The sequence below is a fragment of the Chiloscyllium punctatum genome, chromosome 17, assembly GCF_047496795.1.
Source record: "Chiloscyllium punctatum isolate Juve2018m chromosome 17, sChiPun1.3, whole genome shotgun sequence".
In the NCBI taxonomy this organism is placed as follows: Eukaryota; Metazoa; Chordata; class Chondrichthyes; order Orectolobiformes; family Hemiscylliidae; genus Chiloscyllium; species Chiloscyllium punctatum.
The window spans coordinates 54,244,580-54,265,718 of NC_092755.1; the positions used below are offsets into that span (position 1 = coordinate 54,244,580).

The window sequence follows — 21,139 nt, forward strand, 5'->3', positions numbered from 1 at the left end:
CTCTGACAACAACTCACCAGAGCAAAAGGTGTAATGCTCATCATATGCAAGACAAATGTCATTTACAAGATTATATACAAACACCGCGCAAAACACTATATAGGACAAACAGGCAGACAACTAGCAATCCACATCCATGAATACCAACTAGCCACTAAAACACCATGACAAGCTGTCCCTGGTAGCCATACGCACAGATGACAAGGAGCACAAATTTGACTCGAACAATACTGATAATAGAACAAGCCAAACACAGGACAGCCAGAGAATTTCTAGAGGTATGGCACTCATCCATGGACTCCATCAATAACTACATTGACCTAGACCCAGTGTACCGACCACTGCACCACCAACTGGAATCAGCAGGAACAAACAAATAAATTCCAGAAGTCACAGTACAACACTGCATCACAGGTGACTTCAGAGCACTGATGGTATCACCTAGAAAGGGGATGAAACATTTGCAAATCAACTTCCCATCTTGGTGAACACACCCCCAACTGCGACAAGGTTCCACACTGCAGCTTGGTCAGGAGGATTCGGGAACATAGTTGGCGTACCCCAGGGGCAGGATACCATTGACTGTGCACATGTGGTACTGTCACAACAATGCAGATTTCATCAAAGTTGCTTTCCATTATATTCAGGTAATCTGTAATCACTGGAGTTGTGTGCAGACTACCCCATGACTCCTACATCCTGGAGCACTCTCCTGTACCTGGTGTATTTGAGAGACCGAATGCCTTTCAAGGCTGATTACTGGGGCAAGGCTACTCCCTGTGACCATGGCTCATGACTCCTTTGTGTAACCCCTGACTGATGCCCATGCTTCATCCAGCGCCATGGTGGAGCAGAGTAAAGATGTGGTTCCTCTGCTTGGACCATTCAGGAGTTTGGAAGTATTATCCAGACAGAATGTGCCACATCATCCTGCCATGCTGTGCCTTGCACAACTGGAGCCGGCAATGAGGCGATGTGCTGGATACTGAGGAACTGGGGAAACAGGAGCAATCTTTGGAGGAGAGGAGGGGGGTTCATTAGTCAGAGGATGATATCCTTGTCCTTGACTGAGCTCAACTGTGTCGGGTGTTACAGGCCAGTCAGAACCTCACTGACCCCTGTTCCAATAGATGGACAGCTGGGTGAAGCAGGCAATTGTTGACTGCAAAATAATCTTTGGCCCTGATACCAAAATTTGGATCGCATTATAGCAGCAGTGTTCACCCTTAGTTGGCTTTGTTTGTGTTCCCTTTTGCTTTCCGTCAATAAAACCCATCACTTGTCTTTTGATTTTGTTTGATTACTTCCCTGTATCTTATGGTCCAATACTGGACAGTGACAAGCTGAGAGTATCGTGTGGGCATTGGAAACAGTGTAGTAGTGACTTATGGAGAGTGGTTAGATGGGATGTAGCGATAGATGGGTTAAGTGTGTTTTTGTGATGGTTATACAGCAATTAGATTGAGAGACTGTGGTTGTAAATGTGAGGGAGTGTCAGCCATGTTGACTGTGTGCTGTGGAGTGTGTGGCTTTAGGATTTATGTGCCTTTGCTGGTGAGAGGCAAGGCTGATTGCCAACCCTTATTCAGGTGCCAAGGCTTATGTTGGTAGAAATAGTTTCTCAGTAAATGTTCTCATGAATTCCTTTACCACTTGAATTCTTTGAAAAGGGTACTAAGAATGTTGTAACTAAATTTGCTGTTTATACAAAGATAGGTAGGGAAGCAAGTTGCAAAGAGGAAACTGAGTCTGCAAAGACATATATAGATTAAGTGAATGAACAGATTTGGCAGATGTGATGTAATATAGGAAAATGTAGGATTGTCCACTTTGTACGAAGAATAGAAAAGCAAAATTATTATATAAATGGACAGAAACTGAAAAACACTTTGCCTTACGCATGAGATACGTTGATCCTGAGGTTAAAGCACTGCACGTTGTCCCTCTCTTTAATGAGAAAGCAGCCTTATGGTCCTCTGGGACAATGGTAACTATCATTATCAATTGAAACCTGTTAGATACGGAGGGGACTTGGTTGGACAGATGCTGAAATATTCTCCCTCGTAGAGGAATCTAGAGCCAAGGGCACAATTTCAGAATAACAGGTGATCTAATCATGGAGTCATAGAGATGTACAGCATGAAAACAGACCCTTCGGTCCAGTTCGTCCATGCTGACCAGATATTCCACCTAATCTAATCCCATTTGCCAGCACTTGGCCCATATCCCTCTAAACCCTTCTTATTCATATACCCATCCAGATGCCTTTTTAAATGTTGCAATTATACCAGCTTCCACCACTTTCTCTGGCAGCTCATTCCATACACGCGACACCCTCTGTGAAAAAGTTGCTCACTAGGTCCCTTTTATGTCTTTCCCCTCTCACCCTAAATCTATGCCCTCTAGTTCTGGACTCCCAGACCCCAGGGAAAAGACTTTGTCTATTTATCCTATCCATGCCCCTCATGATTTTACAAACCTCTACAAGGTCACCCCTCAGATGCTCCAGGGAAAACAGCCCCAGCCTATTCGGCCTCTATACATAGCTCAAATCCTCCAACCCTGTCAACATCCTTTTAAATCTTTTTTGAACCCTTTCAAGTTTCACTACATCCTTTCGATAGGAAGGAGACTAGAATTGCATGTAATATTCCAACAGTGGTCTAACCAACATCCTGGACAGCTGGAACACGACCCTCCAATTCCTGTACTCTAATCTTCGGAGCAATAAAGGAAAGTATACCAAATGCCGCCTTCACTATCCTATCTACCTGTGACTGTTCTTATCTCCTTACTCACTCTAAGCATCTGGAAGTTAACTTGGAAAATAAATAGAAGGATCCAAAGATTTGAAGGCTACCTCACTTTCAAACTATATTTCTTATATTGGAAGTCAAATTTGCAGACAGCACAAAAATAGGTGGAAGGACAAGTTGCAAGAGGGCAAAAAGTTGGGGTGGCGCTGTGGCTCAGTGGTTAGAAGTGCTGCCTCACCACCCTGGGGACCCACATTCAATTCCACCCCTGGACGCCTGTCTGTGTGAAGTTGCACATTCTCCGTGTGTCTGCATGGGGTTTCCTCCAAGTGCTCTAGTTTCCTCCCACAGTCCAAAGATGTGCAGGTTATGTAGATTGGCCATGCTAAATTGTCCATAATGTCCAGGGATATGCAAGCTAGATGGATTAGTCATAGGTTTGTAGGGATAGGGTAGGGGGAGTGGGTCTGGGTGCAGTGCTCTTCTGAGGGTCGGTGTGGACTCAATGAGCTGGATGGCCTGCTTCCACACTGTAGGGATTCCAAGAAATGGAATATAATGTGGGAAGACGTGAAGTTGTTCACTTTGGGAGGGAGGAAAAACTGCAGAAAGCTGCAACACAAACTGTCTTGAATGAACTTGTAGACAAAACTCAAAAGCTGGCACACAGATGCAGCAGATAATCCAAAAGACTAATGGAATGTTGACCCTTATTGGAGTATAAGAGTAGGGAAGTCTCACTGCTACTGTACAAGGTGCTAGTGAGACCACATCTAGAACAATGTGAGCAGTTTTGGTCCCATTATTTAAGGAAATTTCATAATTTCATTGAAGACCGTTCAGAGAAGGTTCATGAGGATGATCCCTGGTATGGAGGAATTGTCTTATGAGCAAAGACGAAACAGGTTGGGACTCTACTCACTGGAGTTTAGAAGAATAACAGGCGATCTAATTGAAATATATGGAATTCTTAAGGGACTTGACATGAGAGAGTCTATAACTTGAGGGCACAGTCTCAGAATAAAGGAGCATCAATTGAGATGAGGACAAGTTTCCTCTTTTGAGGTTTGTGTGTCTTTGGAACACCTTGCCACACAGACTTGGGAGCAGAGTTCTCCTTTTTATATTTCAACGCTGAGATAGAGTTTTGATCAGTGGGGGAGATCAGGAGTTACAGGGAAGTTGCAGGAAGGTAGACATGAGTGCTAGATTAGCTATGATCCTGTTGAATGATAGAGCAGGCTTGAGGAGCCAAGTGGCTTACTCTTATTCCTGTTATGGTTTTGTTTCTGTAAGAGCAGAACTCTCTGCTGCACTTGTTGACTAGAGTCCGGCTGCATCAGGCCCCTCTGATGCAAGGTTCAACAAGACAACTTGTACAGTAGTAACTGTAATGAACTCTACATTAATTCAAAAAGTTACTGACTAAATGATTCAATGTACTTCAGTTAGTATTTTGAAATCCATGACTGGAGTCATTCCCTCTGTTCTGTCAGTAGTGCACATTCAAAATGTTAAACCACTAACACCATTGTCTTGAATGTGCTTTATTTTTAGACTGAAAATGCGGTGTGGTAAACAATACTTGTTGACAATTAGTGGATGAGTAATGGTTCAGTGATACAACACTGGGCAGTTAGCAATGGGATCTGATCTTGGCCAGTTTGTCACAGAGAGGTCAGTCAGTTGCTCAGAAATTTGAGTAATGAAGCAAACCTGTTGACTATGTCCAAACACCAATGTATTAATAGTGGGTGCAGAACTTCCATTAGTATTTCCTTTTTATGTTAGTAGGCCACCATAAAATAGAATCCACAGTTGCTTGCTTTAAAAAATGATTGACTTGGTTTGAATTTTTGTTAAATCTGTAACTCATATCTGCTGGATTTTAGAAATGGTTCCAAAATGTCACTAGACTAAATCTGCATTCCATAGCTTGGAACAGATTGAGAGTAATTTCTAAGTTGATGCAGTCAACAACAAAGCAGTCAACTAAAGTGAAGATCCAATGATCAGTTTTATTTTGGCACGGAGGCAACTGATATTGAAGAGCTTTCCATCTTGGCAGTATTTAATGCTTACCAGAGGAAATTTGATCTTTGACTTAAATAGCCTCTGTTAAGTAGATTTTAAATAGCATGGGGACAATCTTACAAGCGTGCTCAACCTCCGTCTTGATTTAAGGCGGCATCTGTTTCAGATCTTCCACTCAAGAAAGGTGGCAGTCATATGGCCGCCATGAAGCATTTGGAGAATTATGAATTCTACATAATCTACATGAATTCTACATTTTCTTCAATTTTGGCCATCCAGATCTCAAGAGCATAATTTAGAACCTTGAGACTTACTGTGTGAAATGCCTTTGTCAGATTAATTAATGCAATGAAGAATTCTTGGAGTTGCTCTTGACATTTTTCTTGGAACTGTCTGGCAACAGAGGAACATCTTGACTATATACTATTGTGGTTTATATGCACAGGCATGTTAGAATGTATTTAATTTGTATTACATCCTTAAGTTACTTGGAGCATTTTCTCAATGATACCTTGGGGTAATAAGCATACTTTCACCAACTGTCTTGATTAAAAGTTGAAAATGGTATATGCTTTAGCACATCTATATTTCAAACTGGCCTTGTCATTGACTTCAGTTTCCAGTTTTGAGCTACATGAATACCATCCATTTGTATGTGGAGGTGGAAGGAGAAAGGAAAAATGTTCAGTTGACAACTTGGTCTTGCTCATGCTTCTGCTGTAGTCCCACACCTTGTCCACCTTTTTGTTTTACTCATTTCTGGCTTGGGGTTGCCCACCACTTCAAACATGCTTCTGTTCTCTTGATCCCAGCTGAGTGTTGCTCTACAAAGGTTGAAGGGCTGGGCAAGAAGAGGAGCAACGTAACCAATGTTTACTGTAATGTTCCTGTGTGTACAGCCTACGTATGCACTGTACAATACACCTACAAGTGCACAACTTGGAGGGAATGTTGGTTGTGTGCAGCTTGACTTTTTTTACACTACGCTGTACCTTCCAAAATTCTTCAGAGGTATACCCATGCAGGTTAGAAGACACATATTGATTGTGACTGAGAGACGACATTAGTCTCTCATTTATTATTTCCCCTGCTGGATAAGGAATATAAATTTGCATGTAAGGATTGACTTGTATCCAGGCAATGCTCTGATATACCCCGCGTCAATCTGCTAAATGTTTTATTGCAAATGGCAGTGCCTGACAATACAGTGCATAATTTAAGAACCCATGTCTAGAGAAGAATGAAATGCAAGTCACCAAATGAATAAATTTGTTTCTGATGACATTCAAAGTTTTAGTGTTCATGTTAATATTAATACTTCAACAACATACTTAAATATCTGTAGGTGGTTCCCATTCTTATTTCTTCTGCCTGCCCCACCCCCTTGCTTTCAGTTGTTCTTGGACTTTTAGGATTTTACAAGAAACAAAATCTCAAAGGCACAGGGCTTGGTCTAACCACACAATTGTTTAAAGTAATAAAATAAACTTGCTTATGCCCTGATACGGAATCTCTAGCTTGTCTAAATGTTACCTTGATTGGTTTATCCAATTTAAATTCCTCTATGATTTAACTTCAACTCCCATCCAAAGCGCGCACATCCATCACAATGTATTAGGAAATGAACCTTTATTGAAAGATCATAGACAAAGCATTTCTGTCCAAATCTTGGTTAATACATGCAATGTCTAGTTGATCAGGATAAAATGTGTTTTTTAATTGTAAAACATAACCACAGTAGAAGATTTTCACCAAAATGAAGAGAGTAAACAAAGTATGTGATTAAATGACATTAGGGTCACGTTTTAAAAGCTTCTAAATGGTTAGAGAAAGGAAAGACTGCTTTCAACATTCTAGACATGAATGAAATTGAAAATTTTACAATGATTTTTGATTTTGAAAACTGTTTGGAGGTAGAATATCTGGATCATAAATTTGAGAAATAATCCACAGTAGCTTAAAGCAGATGAAGAGACTGTGATTAAATGTATATGTGGACCCAGTGGAAGAGAAGGCAGGTAGATAACTCGTGATTTTTAAAATCACTGTTAGATGTTAGCAATATTACATTAGTATTTTATTAAGTTTGATGCTGTGGGTCTGACCATTTATTATGAGTTTACCCATTTGCTTTAAAGGGTTGAGTATACGTTACTTATCGATTTTAGATGCATTCCGACTTTCAAATACACCTGGTTGAATATTACTAATTTCAAAAATGGGAATAAACTGGAAAATCCCAGTGGGTATATCTCACTGGTGGTGGTGGGGTTTTGATTGAAGGATGCATCCTCCACCAATTTGTGCTGGCTTCAAATTTAGCTTTTTTTTTGTTTTAATGTATTTGTTCTGGATTGTTTCTGCTGACCTCCATTTGCTGTAGTCAGGTGGGTAGAATGTAATCACCCCTCTCTCTACCCATCATTTGTCTTTTTAACAGTTCTTCCTGAACCCAACTCTCTGCCAATGTCAATTAGTTCAGTTCTCCTAAAACTTATCCTTGCTATTCACCGCTGCTAAATCCCACTCTACATTTTGTTTACTTGTCATTGAAATAAGACAGTTTTTAAAAAGCCCCATGTCCACTTGGAAATTTGTGAGGCTAACCTCTTTCAATTGTTGGGAGTTGGCATGATGCGAGAGGTAAGCTATTTTATGTGACTGTGTTTTGGTAAAACTCTGAGACTATGCTCAAATGTAGGGTATTTCAAGAACAAAATCAGTTTAAAATAAACTGAGTTAATATTACATGTTATGATGCAATAAAGTTTAAACTGAACAAATAAATATTAGTTATGCAACTGGTCTCATCCTGAACTTGACAACATTAATCCTTCTTTAAGAACATAAAATATATATTGTATTGCGCAACAGCAAATAATTAAGAATAACCAGAGCTTGTAGCGTGTCACTTGCTAACTGTCTGGGTGGTTGGCAACTCTGCAGAGTTCTCAACTCCCTGTCCATGAGGGAGTGACAAACAAATCAGAGGGCTCAAGAGGATGCACAAAGTAAGGAAGGGTAATACAAGTAAAAACATTAAAACTTTATCGTTAATTTAAATTTGAACAGAGGACAGTGCTTGCAAAGACAGGTCAACATTTCAGTTGGAGAGTCTCTGAGATCTCAAAAACAACTTTGAAAGTAGAAGTGAAACTAAACATGAATATCTGAAATGGGGGGGAAAGCAACAAAAATCAACCAATGCAATATCAAATGCAGCACAAACCAATACTGAAACAGCAAGACCTGGATAATATTCAGCTTTGGGCCAACAAGTGACATATAGAACATTACAGCACAGTACAGGCCCTTTGGCCCTTGATGTTGTGCTGATCTGTGAAGCCCATCTAACCTACACTATTCCATTCTTGTCCATATGCCTATCCAATGACCATTTAAATGTCTTTAAAGTTGGTGAGTCTACTACTGTTGCAGGCAGTGCATTCCAAGCCCCTACTACTCTGAGTAAAGAAACTACCTCTGACATCTGTCCTATATATATCGCTCCTCAATTTAAAGCTCTGTCCCCTCTAGTTAGCCATCACCATCCAGAGAAAGAGGCTCTTGCTGTCCACCCTATCTAACCTTCTGATTATCTTATGTCTCAATTAAGTCACCTCTCACCTTCTCTCTAACAAAAACAGCCTCAAGTCCCTCAGCCTTTTCTCATAAGACCTTCTCTCCAGACCAGGCAACATCCTAGTAAATCTTCTCTGAACCCTTTCCAAAGCTTCCACATCCTTTCTATAATGCAGTGACCAGAACTGTATGTGATACTTCAAGTGCGGTCGCACCAGTGTTTTGTACAGCTGCAACATGATCTCATGGTTCCGAAACTCAATCCCTCTACCAATAAAAGCTAACACACCGAATGCTACCTTAACAACCCTATCATCCTGGGTGGCAACTTTCAAGGATCTGTAGACTGGGACACCAAGATCTCTCTGCTCATCTACACTACCAAGAAGCTTACCATTAGCCCAGTACGCTCATTCCAAAGTGAATCACCTCACACTTTTCTGGTTTAAAGTCCATTTGCCACCTCTCAGCCCAGCTCTGCAGCTTTTCTATGTCCCTCTGTAACCTACAACATCCTTTGTCACTATCCACAACTCTACCAACCTTCGTGTCATCTGCAAATTTACTAACCCAGCCTTCTTTGCCCTCATCCATCTCATTTATAAAAATGACAAACAGCAGTGGACCCAAAACAGATCCTTGTGGTACACCAATAGTACCTGAATTCCAGCCAATTTCTGATCCAAACCACTAAATCACCCTCAATCCCATGCCTCTGTATTTTGTGCAATAGCCTACTGTAGGGAACCTTATTAAAAGCCTTACTGAAATCCATATACACCACATCAACCGCTTTACCCTCATCCATCAGTTCGGTCACCTTTGTGCCACTCAGGTGCCGGATAATGACGATCTCCAACAAGAGAGAAGCCAGCCCTTTTCCTTTTGACATTCAAAGATATTACTGAATACCCCACTATAAACATCCTGAGGGTTACTATTTACTAGAAACCGAACAGTGGGCAGTAGCCTAATAGTATTATCGCCTGATGATTATTAATCCAGTGACCCAATTAAATTGTGTTAAACTCCCATCATGACAGATAAAACCACCACCACCACCCTATCCGCTTTCTGTAAAGACTGTTCTCTCCATGACTACCTTGTCAGGTCCATGCCCCCCCCCCCGCCAACAACCCACCTTTGTCTCCCAGCCCCTGCCCCTGCCATCGCAAGAATTGCAAAACCTGCGGTCACACTTCCCTCCTCACCTCCGTCCAAAGCCCCAAAGGAGCCTTACACATTCATCAAAGTTTCACCTGCACTTCCACGCATATCGATTACTGTATCTGTTCCTCCCGATGTGGTCTCCTCTACTTTGGGGAGACAGGACGCCTACTCGCAGAGCGCTTCAGAGAACACATCCGGAACAACCACACCAAGCAACCCCACTGCCCCATGGCCGAACATTTCAACTCCCGCTCTGCCGAGGACATACAGGTCCTGGGCCGCCTCCCTCACCACCTAACAACCTGGAGAAAGAATGCCTCCTCTTCTGCATCAGGATCCTGCAACCCCAGGGCATCAGTGTGGATTTCACTAGTTTCCTCATTTCCCCACCCCCAGTTCCCAGTTCAAATCATCCAGCTCAGCACCGTCCTCATGACCTGTCCCATCTGTCCATCTTCCTTCCCACCTATCCGCTCCACCCTCTTCTCTGGCCTATCACCTTTCCCCCCACCTCGATCCACCTATTGCACTCTCAGCTACCTTTTCCCCCAGCCCCATCCCCTCCCATTTATCTCTTCACCCCTAAGGCTCCCAGCCTCATTCCTGATGAAGGGCTTTTGCCTGAAACATTGATTTTCCTGCTCATCAGATGCTGCCTGACCTGCTGTGCTTTTCCAGCACCATATTCTTGACTCTAATCTCCAGCATCTGCAGTACTCACTTTTGCTTAGATAAAACCATTTGTTGGAAAACCTAACTAGTTAATTTGCCCCCTGAGGGACGAAAACCAAAGTCTTACCTGGTTTGACTTGCATGGGATACGAGACCTACAGAAATATGTTTGATTCTTCACTGCCATCTGGGTAATTAAAAATGGGGAACCAATGCTGATCTGATTAGCAATGTCCAAATTGTAAGAACAAATGAAAAAATGTTACTGAACATTTCAGTTCAGTCTTAATTATTAGTAAAGTGAGGGAATGGTTCATCAACAGTGCTATCGCATAGCATTTGCTCAGCAAAATCCTGCTGACACTCATTGTGGATTCTGCCAGGGCCACTTGGGTGGGGTGAGAATGATTGCCCCATATGCCAAAGCAGCATTCAATTAAGTACAGTATCAAGGAGCAAAACTGGAATCAATGGGAATTTGGGGGGAGGGAGTCTTTATTGCGTACCCAGTAAAAAGGAAGATGGATGTGGTTGTTGTGGATTAATCATCTCAGTTCCATCTCTGCAAAACTCCCTCAGGCTAGTGACCTAGTTCTAACCATCTTTAACTACTTCCTCACTGACCACCTCTCCGTCATATGGTCCGTGGTGGGTTGTCCGCTCGTGATTACACAATCCTCTGCACCATTCATGACTCCTCAGAAACTTAAGCAACTTGTGTTCATATGCAGCAAGACCTGAAAAACAAGTAACAGTTGAGCCATGAGTGCATGCAATGGCCTCATGATGCCGTTACCATCAATGAATTCTCCACTAACAAATTGAACAGGAACTGACTTTAAATACTGTTGCTACAAGAGCAGGCCAAAGACTGGAACGTCTGCAGCAAATACTCACGCTGAACCTCCCAGAATATGTCCACCATCAATAAGACACAGGTCAGGAGTGTGATGGGTATTTGAGTCGCAGAGTTTGATGCTGGAAAGGCACAGCAGGTCAGGCAGCATTTAAGGAGCAGGGGGAATAAATGTTTTGGGCATAAGTCCTTTGATGGGTATTTGCCCAGATAGGTGCAGCTCCAACAACACTCTAAGCTTGCACCTTCTAGGGTAAGACAGCCTGCTTGATTGGCACCAATTCACCACCTTGAACATTCACCCCCTCTACCACCAACTTGCAAGATGCCCTGTAACAACTTGCTGAGTTTCCCCTCAGTGCAGTTTCTAAACCTATGATCTCTACTGCCTAGAAGGACAATGACAGCAGATGCAAGGGACCCAACAGCAATTATTACCAGCAGAGTTGCTGTTGTTAGGCAGCCCATTTGCCTATGGGTATTTGAGGTCGTTAAGTCGGCAACGAATGCTAACTTGAGGGCCCCATCATGTTTCTGCATTTAACCAATGTAGGGGGTGGGGGAGTCTCTGACTGTTCTTTCTCCTTTATCACTGCAAGTTTCCATCCAAGCAACATGCCATCCTTTTACTTTGAACTATATCGCTGCCCCTTCATTGTTGCTGGATAAAAATTCTGGAACATCATTTGTAATAATGTTGCGTGTATCCTTGCATTTGAAAGACTGCAGCATTTCAAGAAATGGTTCACCATCAGCTTCTGAAGGGCAGTTTGGGATGGGCAATTATTGCTGATTTAGCCAGTGACATCCAGAATTCATGAATGAATCTTAAAAAAAAATGTATTTAGATAATAGATAATCATTGCATTGTTCATGATATGACAAATCAGAAATAAAAATTGAAAATACTGTAGGTACTCAGCAGGGCTGACAATAGCAGTGGAGAAGTAAACAGTTAATGTTAAGATTTGGGAAATGATTGAAACTAGTTCAGAAGTAGGAACAAAAGAGAGTAAAAAATAAAATAGAGGATGGAAGGCAGGAGTGATAAAATGACAAAAGAACTGTTGATGCAAGGCAAAAGGGGATGGAATGGGAAACATCAAGAAAGTCTCCTTGTTTGTCATTGACTCAATAACACTAAAAGATGGTCTTGAGATATAATGGCAGTTGCAGGTTTATTGCTGACCACAGCTGTCTGGGGGGAAAAAAATGGGAGCAGTGGTAATGATGTGAAATTGTTGAACTTGACCCAATATCCCAAGGTGCTTATCAACTGATGGGAACTACTCTTAGTATTTAGTTTAGACTTCCTCTCCAAATGTTCATGGAATATAAATAAGTAGTCATAAAAATCAAAAGGTTGTGAAAATTAATTGCATGTTTGATTCTAGAACAAGGGTCATTGATTGAGCTATATAGAGCATGTAAACCTTTAATCTGTACTAAACAAACTAATCTTGGTCAGAGCAGTGGTAAAATGCTACATCTGACTTCAGCATTCATGGACCAAGAAAGGAAAGCCAGAGATTTCCAGTTTCTGGAAATTGATGCCCATAATTTCCAATGAACTGTGTGTAAAGCTGACCCAAGGTAAGTATCTTGGCTGTGATTCAAGCCTATATAACAACATTTAATACTTAATGGTGAGTTGAACATTGACTTAAAGCAGTGGATATAGAACTTTACCATACCTAGTATCAGATGCTCAGGAGGAGGAAGGAATAAAATTGTGGAAGAGACAACCCATTCAGAAAGACTACTCTGAGGTGGAAGAAAAGTAGTTGCAAGTTACCTGCTGTCCAGAGTATTTGCTGGTGATTTCACTCCATACTGAAACACTGCATGTCCTTTTCTGCATGCAAGAGTTGGACATTTCTTTTTATAATTCATTTGAATCTCTGACTTTTCTTCCTCCTTTATTCCTCAGCAGCACCTGCTCACCATCATGCAGCGGCCTTCATCCAGGAGGGGGGCCGATGGGAGGCACACTTGCAATGGGGTGAGCAGATCATTTCTGTTTCTAATCTGAAGCCCTGGTTCATAACTGTTAACTTTTATTCTCCGCAATCTCAGCACCACTTCCAGAACTGATGTTGGTACCTAGTTAAGAAGAACCTTTATTCCGCATGAACTATTGAGCAGCTTGAGCGCATGCTTTTTTTTTGAGTATTTGATTGTACAGCAATAGTCGTTGAAATGCTCCATGCAAGAGATTTTTATACAGGGATTATGGGATAGAATTAGGGGTGTGTGACACACAAATCACCTCCTTCCCCTTTACTATTGCAGTGACCAATACCAGGCTCCAGTCTCTCCAGGGCCTCTCAAGGAATTGAGTCTTGGTGATGTTGGAAATGTAAAGTCAACTGTGATTATAACAAGGTCAACCAGCTAGATCTCATTGGATTGGAGTTTCCTGATTGGGGCTGTAATCTAGTCCAATCAGGGAGCCCTGGCTGATAGATTAAAAAGTGAGTGTCAGAGATACTGACACTCTGGTAGCTGACTCTGGTGACTTGGTGCTGGGATACTCTCCTCTGTGGGGTTATTTCAGTGGCAGCAAGGATAAAGCATGATCCTGAAGAAACACACTCACAACAGTTGTTTTGAGTTGGAGTAAGCATTTACTTACATCATGCCTTTGTCGGCAAGTTTGATTAGTTCAACCCTGTTGTCAAGAGCTGAGTCCAATACGTGGAAAGAATGCATTGTATTTTTGAGTAAATGACATTGTGGCAAATGAAAAGCATTGACTAATTTTCCTGATGGCCTGTAGAGCTGCAGCTTTTTCAGTCATTAGGAGTCTGGCTTTCCTGAGGAATGAGATTCTTTTCAGGAATTGACTGACACAGAGAAGGAATATTACGATCCCAAGTCACCTCTAATTCTGAGTCACCATAGCTTTTACTTGGTGATTCGAGAACCAGAGGACCTCACATTGGGCTTTTTGACCAGGTTAAGATGACTAGCAAAAGCTTGAGAATTTGGTTTAACCCTTAATGAGATGTTTAGGGGTTGTCTAGTATGTGGGATTAATGATGTAACAATGCAAAAGGCATATTAGCTGAAACCTAACTGGATTTCAATCAGGCAGTACAACTGGCTTTATCATGGGCATTTGGAACATATGAATTGTAGGGTATTCTGGGAGTGGACACTCTTGCCAGTCTAACTAAGCTTGGGGAATACCATTTGAGTGAAAGCAATTGCCTAGCCTCATTCAGGACCTACTATGATCAGAGGGACTCTAGGGTGAACCACAACAAAGCCAAACCTTGGCCAAATGGTTAAAATGTTCTTCAAGATCCTGGCTGGCAAGCCATTGTAGTTGCTGCCTGTATGCAGACTCACGATAGCAAAAATGTCCTACTAGAAGCAAATTGAGTAAGATAAATCACAGGTGGCTATCCAGAAGAGATCATACCCTGCATCTGGTTTGGAGGAGTTATGTTTTTTAGCAACATCAAAGTCAGAGCCAATCAAGATAAATGTCTGGTTAAATGGTCATCCGGTTCTAATGGAGGTTGATACTGCCATAGCCATATCACTGAATCGGTTTTTAATAAAGTTCGCTTTGAATTCCACCTCTTCTCTTTTGAAGAAGAGTTCAGCTGGGCTGAACCTAAACAAGGGAACCTTTTCAAATTAAGGGTACAACTTCAGTTCTGATCTCTTATGCAAAGCAGTTACCAATGATTGTAGTAAAAGGCTTGGGCTCAAGCTTGATGGGACAAAATTGGTTGAGAGAGATCTACCTAGATTAGTTCAACACTTTTCAATTAGAAAATGGCTGCCTGAATGAAGTCCTAATTAAATACCTAGAAATCTTCTAGGACGGTCTAGGGACTATCGGAGGAGCCAAGGCCATCTTGAATGTTGACCAGGAAGCAATTCCCTGATTCTGCAAGGCCTGCCCAGTGCCATTTGCCTTATGGTCAAAAGTAGAGGCAAAAATCAAAGGCTTGAAAATGAAGGGATCACCAAACTAGTCCTGTTCATAGAATGGGCAACACCAGTTGAATGAATTTTGAGCCTGACTGGTTGGGTTAACGTTTTGGGGATTTTAAACAAATGGTAAACCATTTTACACAGTTGGATAAATACCCAATCCGTTGGTTGGAGGGTTTATTTGCAAACCTGGACATGATGCATGCTTATTTGCATTTAGGCCAGGATTCCCAGAAATATGCTACAATTAATAAGCATAAGGACTCATACCTCCATTAGAGAGTACAATTTGGGATATCGTCAACCAACATTTTCAGCAGATGATGGAGAACATTTTGCAATGTCTACCTCGGGTTGTTGTTTACCTAGATGATATCCTGATAACAGTAAACTAGTAGGGAATGTTTGGAGACCTTGGACATGGTCCTAAGATATTTTTCCAAGACAAGTATGAAGGGAAAAATGCATATTCCAGCCCCTCCTTCCCTCCCCACATGACCTACTTGGACTACAGAGTTGACAAGGCCAGGTTACACCCGTTGGAAGATAAAGTGAGAGTGATCAAAGGTGCCCCGGCTCCCACAACTGTCCAGGAGCTTAGGTCATTTCTTGGGCTGTTAAATTATTATGGAAAGATAACCTAGATGTAGTGGTGCCGATGTTGGACTGCGGTGTACAAAGTAAAAAATCTCATCAGGTTATAGTCCAACAGGTTTATTTGGAAGCACTAGCTTTCAGAGCACTGCTCCTTCATCAGGTAGCTGTCATACATATCCTGGCACCTTTGCATCAACTCCTTTTAAAAAAAAAAGGTCAGCTTTGGAAATGGTTATATAGATGAGCACTAGATTTCAATGAAATAACGAAACAGCTATCATCCTCCAAGGTGTTGGCACACTATGATCCCAAGAATGATCTGGTATTGACATGCAATACCTTCCTGTATGGCATCGGGGTTGTATGAGCTCCGAGGTGGTCCAGTGTAGAGGACTTATGCATGCTGGACTTTGGCAGAGCATAAATATGCCTAGATAAACAAAGAAAGATTGGTAGTCATATTTGGATTCTGGAGTAGAGTGGTGTTGGAAAAGCATAGCAGTTCAGGCAGTATCAGAGGAGCAGGAAAATTGACGTTTCGAGCAAAAGCCTTTCATCAATAATACAGGCAGAGTTCCTGCTCGGATGCTACCTGAACTGCTGTGCTTTTCTAGCACCAGTCTACTCTAGGATCTGGTTTCCAGCATCTGCAGTCATTGTTTTTACCTAGTCATATTTGGAAGTTCCACCAATACCTTTTTGAGGGACAAAACTTTGTGAGAATCACTGACCACAAACCTGTACTTAGTCTGTTTTAAAGGGGACTGGAGGGTTTGAATTATAAGGAGAGGCTGAATAGGCTGGGGCTTCTTTCCCCGAAATGTCTGAGGCTGAAGGGTGACCGCATGGAGGTTTATAAAATCTTAAGGGGCATGGATAGGATGAATAGCCAGGGTCTTTTTCCCAGCTTAGAGGAGTTCAAAACCAGGGGACATATTTTTTAGACGAGAGGCAACGTTTTAAAAAGGATACCAGGTGCAACTGTTTTGCTGCACAGTAGTTCATGTGTGAATGAACTGCCAGAGGAAGTGGTGGATGAAAGTACTGTTACAACGTTTAGAAGACATTTGGATAAGCACATGTATAGGAATGGTTGAGTAATTTGGACCAAATGCAGGCAGGTAGGACTAGTTTAGTTTGGATACATGGTCAGCATGTACTAGTTGGACCGGAGGGTCTGTTTTCATGCTTTATGACTTTATAAGTTGTGACTGGTGGCTAGGCTTGGTGGCATTGGTGGGGAAGTGTCCAGGGTGCCAACAAGGACAAAAATTACTGCCAGCAGCTCCCCTATATCCGTGGGAATGGCTGCGTAAACCTTGGACACTATTCAATGTCGATTATACAGATCCTTTCATGGGTTCAATATTGTTTAGTAGTTTGAGATGCCCACTGAAAATGGTTGTGATATTCATCAAACACTGGGTCGATGACAGAAAAACTTTGCAGTCATTTTCAACAAGTGGAGTCCTGGAAATGTTGGTTACAGGTAACATGCCATCATTGACCAGCCAGGAATTTGGTTATTTCATAAACATTGAATGGGATTCAATATATAACTCAAGATATTCAACGCTCAACATATATTAAATATATAATTCAATATATTCAACATTCAATATATATTCAACATATATATTCTAAATGTTCAATACATTCAACATATAAGGACAGCTCCATACCTCCCATCAATGGTATGGCAGAAAGAGGAGTCCAGACTTTAAAGACTGGCTTGAAGAAACAGCCTACTGCCTCACTTAATACCAAGCTGCCATGGTTCTTACTGGATTATAGGATCACCTCACATACATACAATTACAGGGTAGCTCCTGCAGAGAAGACTCCCCACCAAGCTTTCTGATCTTCCCAGAGCTGCGAGGAGGGTGAAACAGCATGAAGAATGCCAATGCCAGGCACAGGACTCCTCCAGTTGAGAGCGAGAGAGTTTGATACAGGGGACGAAGTTTGGTTTGAGAATCATGGAAATGGCCCTGCATAGGTAAGAAGCATGGTTGACGCAAGGTGAGGAGCAGTGATGTATAAAATTTGGGTAGGTGCGACGGTCCTAAATAAGCATGGGAACTATACAAAATTCACAAACCAGGTGGTTCTAAAGTGTGCCCTGCCCCTTGGAAAATTCATAAATGCTGCTGGAACCTGTGAAATCACCTTCTCCATCAAGCGTGGTAGAGTCCTCCGAATCGGAGATGGACATGATGGATGTAGCTGACTTGATGCCTTTGCTTCTGGAAGAAGAGAATGAAATTCAACCAGGATGCTCCTGGCAAAAGAGTTACAAGCTGCCTGTATCGGATGCTAAGTTGGAGGAACCTGATCAGGTGCTAAAATGCCCCAGGAGGCTCTTCGAGAAAAAGGACCAGCCTTTGTCTGCAGACTTGGGCGGGGGAGGGTGGGGTTGTACTGTTAATCTGGTTCAATTAGGGAGCTCTGGCTGACCAAATAAAAACGGTGAGTGTCAGAGATACTGAAACTCTGGTAGCTGACTCTGAGGCAGTGCTTTAGTTAAGGGCTGTTCATGTGTAAATAAAGCGTGACTTGGTGATGTGATAACACCTCTGAGTTGCTTCTTCCTTATTGTGCTCTCCTCAGTAGCAGCAATGTCACTCATCAGCACTGACATCAGTTGAGTATCATCTGTAAATGTACCTTCTGTATTCAATTCAAACTGTACTCACATGATATTCTCAGAAACGTGGTGAGATTATCACCAATAACATAGGGTCTTGGCGATGGTGTGTAACTTTGTTTATTATGGATTTTACAAGTGTCCGTTGCACAGTCATTTGCATGAATATGCCTTAGTTATTCACCTTGTTAATCTAAAAGTTTTTTAAATCTCAAGTCACAGTGATTTGTCTGTACTCTTCTCGTAATCCTTCTCTTGGTCTAATTTACCAGTTTTCATTTTTAAAATTAATGAATGTTTAGGAGTTGTTTTTAAAAAAAAGATTGTTAGGCATTGCTGAGGTGGGATTCTCCAAAATTCCATACATATTGACAGCACAGAAAATGAATAAACTTGCATTTATATATCATTTTTCATGACTTGAGGACATACTACAGGATCATAGATGTGGTACAGTGGTACATTGAATTTGTACCAGCTCAACAAAGGAGCAGCATGACTTAGTGCCATTGTCGAGGCTTTTTCCCAGCTTTGCATATTAGATTAGATTAGATTACTTACAGTGTGGAAACAGGCCCTTCGGCCCAACAAGTCTACACCGCCCCGCCGAAGCGTACCCACCCATACCTCTACATCGACCCCTTACCTAACACTACGGGCAATTTAGCATGGCCAATTCACCTGACCTGCACATCTTTGGACTGTGGGAGGAAACCGGAGCACCCGGAGGAAACCCACGCAGACACGGGGAGAACGTGCAAACTCCACGCAGTCAGTCGCCTGAGGCGGGAATTGAACCCGGGTCTCCGGCGCTGTGAGGCAGCAGTGCTAACCACTGTGCCACCGTGCCGCCCTATTTAAATTATCATCCAATGCTTAAAGCATTGTAATTTACAAATCCCAAAGTACCTTGCGGAGTGGAATCATTATTGTAGGAAAATGCACAACTAACCTGACCTACAGGCAACAGTGTGATAATGATCAACAAATTTGATTGATTTATGTTAGTTAAGGAGAAAAATTTGACAAAGAAATTGGGAATAAATCTCCTGATTTGTCTTGAACAGCACTTGGGTTCTTTTATATATTCACCTGAGGTGGGACTGGAGCACATGAAAGCCAGCATCTCTGACAATACAGCACTGGAATGTCAGCCTGGATTTCATGCTAGAGTCACAGAGACTTTACGCACCTCTCTCGATTTGAGCGCACAGTGATGAACATTCAGCTCATTGTGTCTCTGCGTGTCATTTTGTGATCAGAAAGTTAAACCAGCTATCCTGTTCTCTACCTTAAGCTCTACATCCACCCTTTCCTTAATTATCAACTTTTTTTTAAAAAAGTGGACTGCGACAGAGATGAAATAAGGCAGGGTTAATTTCGAAGGCAGGCTGGAAAAGATTCTGTGTGGTGCCAATGCAATGGAGCACCTATAGATGTGAAAGAAAGCTCTAACAGATTGGAGTGTGATCTTGTGTGACTGAAAGAATAATGGAGGGCTGACTAGCCCCTGCTCAACAGCAAGCCATACCTTTATGGATTGTGACCCAAGCTCAATTTGAAGAATACACAAAGATTGGAGTTAAAAATACAATTTCAACTCTACTAGAATAGGCTAGTAAGACTAAACGTTTCCATGTGTACCAGCCTAGGTTTGCATATTAGCATGCTATGAAAGTCAGTTGAACAACTGTCCCCTAGTCACTTCTGTATTGCAGGTAAAGAGTGTCTTTCTCTCAGCTAGCTAGTAGCCAGACTAAAGAGGAACAGGACAATAAAATGACTCTATCATATACCTTGAATGCTGGACTTCAATTACAGTTTAAATTAATCAAAACTACAGAATCTCAATGTTTGAAAAACTGAGGCTTGCAAAACCAATGCCATAAATTTCCACTTTAATAGCCACATCTTAAACTATCTGTCCTTTGGAAACAATTTAGAGGTTGATTTATATTTTGTTTTAACTCTTATTGTTTTGGACTTGCCTTTGTGTGTGTGTGTGTGTGTGTGTGTGTGTGTGTGTGTGTGTGTGTGTGTAGAAGGCCTCATTAAATTAACTCTTTTTAAAACAAACGTTCAAGGTACCAAGGGATCCTTTTTAATATTAACACTATTGCAACAAACTGAAGGTGGGTGAACAAAGAAAGGGAGCCAGTTCATCTTTTTCTTGCCCATTCCACCTGGAACCATAATGAATGGGGAACTTTGTGCAAGGCTTGATCGTAATACTCATCATCACTTTGCTGATGAATAAGTTGCTGGTTGTATCTGAGATGCACTTGCTTTCCCAATTCGTTCTCCTCTCACATCGTAGTTGTGTTCCAGCAAAACCTTGCTTAGTATAAAATTGCTAAATAGAAATAATGGAGCCTATAGGAAAAATGGGATGGGGCAGACTGGCAAAAAATATCACCAACAATCACTCAAAAATCACCTATAAGTTTAACACAAAAGTAGTGCAACCTGAATGAAGGTATAAATCGTACTCCTCAACAAAATAAAAGCAAATTTAACACAGTACATTTAAGGTAGACTCCCTCATTGCTGTTAAGTGAGTATATTCTCTCCTTTATGCTCAAAATGCTTTATAACGTCTAGCTTCTCTTCCAGTGTGATAGCTTTTTGTATCACCACCTGCAATTGTATCACTAGGATACTTTCAGCTAACGTTCTTGTCATTGTGCCCCTCCAATTTTTCAAAAAAAAACGGGTAACCTAGGAGTAGTGTACCTTTCACAGGAAGCTGCTCAATGTATCTCCCTCAGAAAACTACTCTCTGTACAGTACCTCTCACAGCTGCTCTGTCAGCAGCTGACACTGGTGCATGTACAGAACAGCATGAAGATCGGTGCATGCATAGACTGAGCAGAA

The 21,139-nt window shown here is 41.7% G+C and overlaps 1 protein-coding gene across 5 annotated transcripts in view; it reads left to right on the plus strand.

Moving 5' to 3' along the window:
- osbp2b (oxysterol binding protein 2b) overlaps positions 1 to 21,139 on the plus strand; it is a 331,588-nt gene that overhangs the window by 30,686 nt on the left and 279,763 nt on the right. For 2 of the 5 annotated variants that reach the window (XM_072587169.1, XM_072587171.1), the window contains exon 2: positions 13,001 to 13,072. The exons of 2 other annotated variants lie outside the window; for them this stretch is intronic. In XM_072587169.1, the coding sequence (XP_072443270.1) occupies positions 13,001 to 13,072 (72 nt within the window). The remainder of the gene's footprint in view (positions 1 to 13,000; positions 13,073 to 21,139) is intronic. One more of the 5 variants, XM_072587170.1, reaches the window with a different exon arrangement.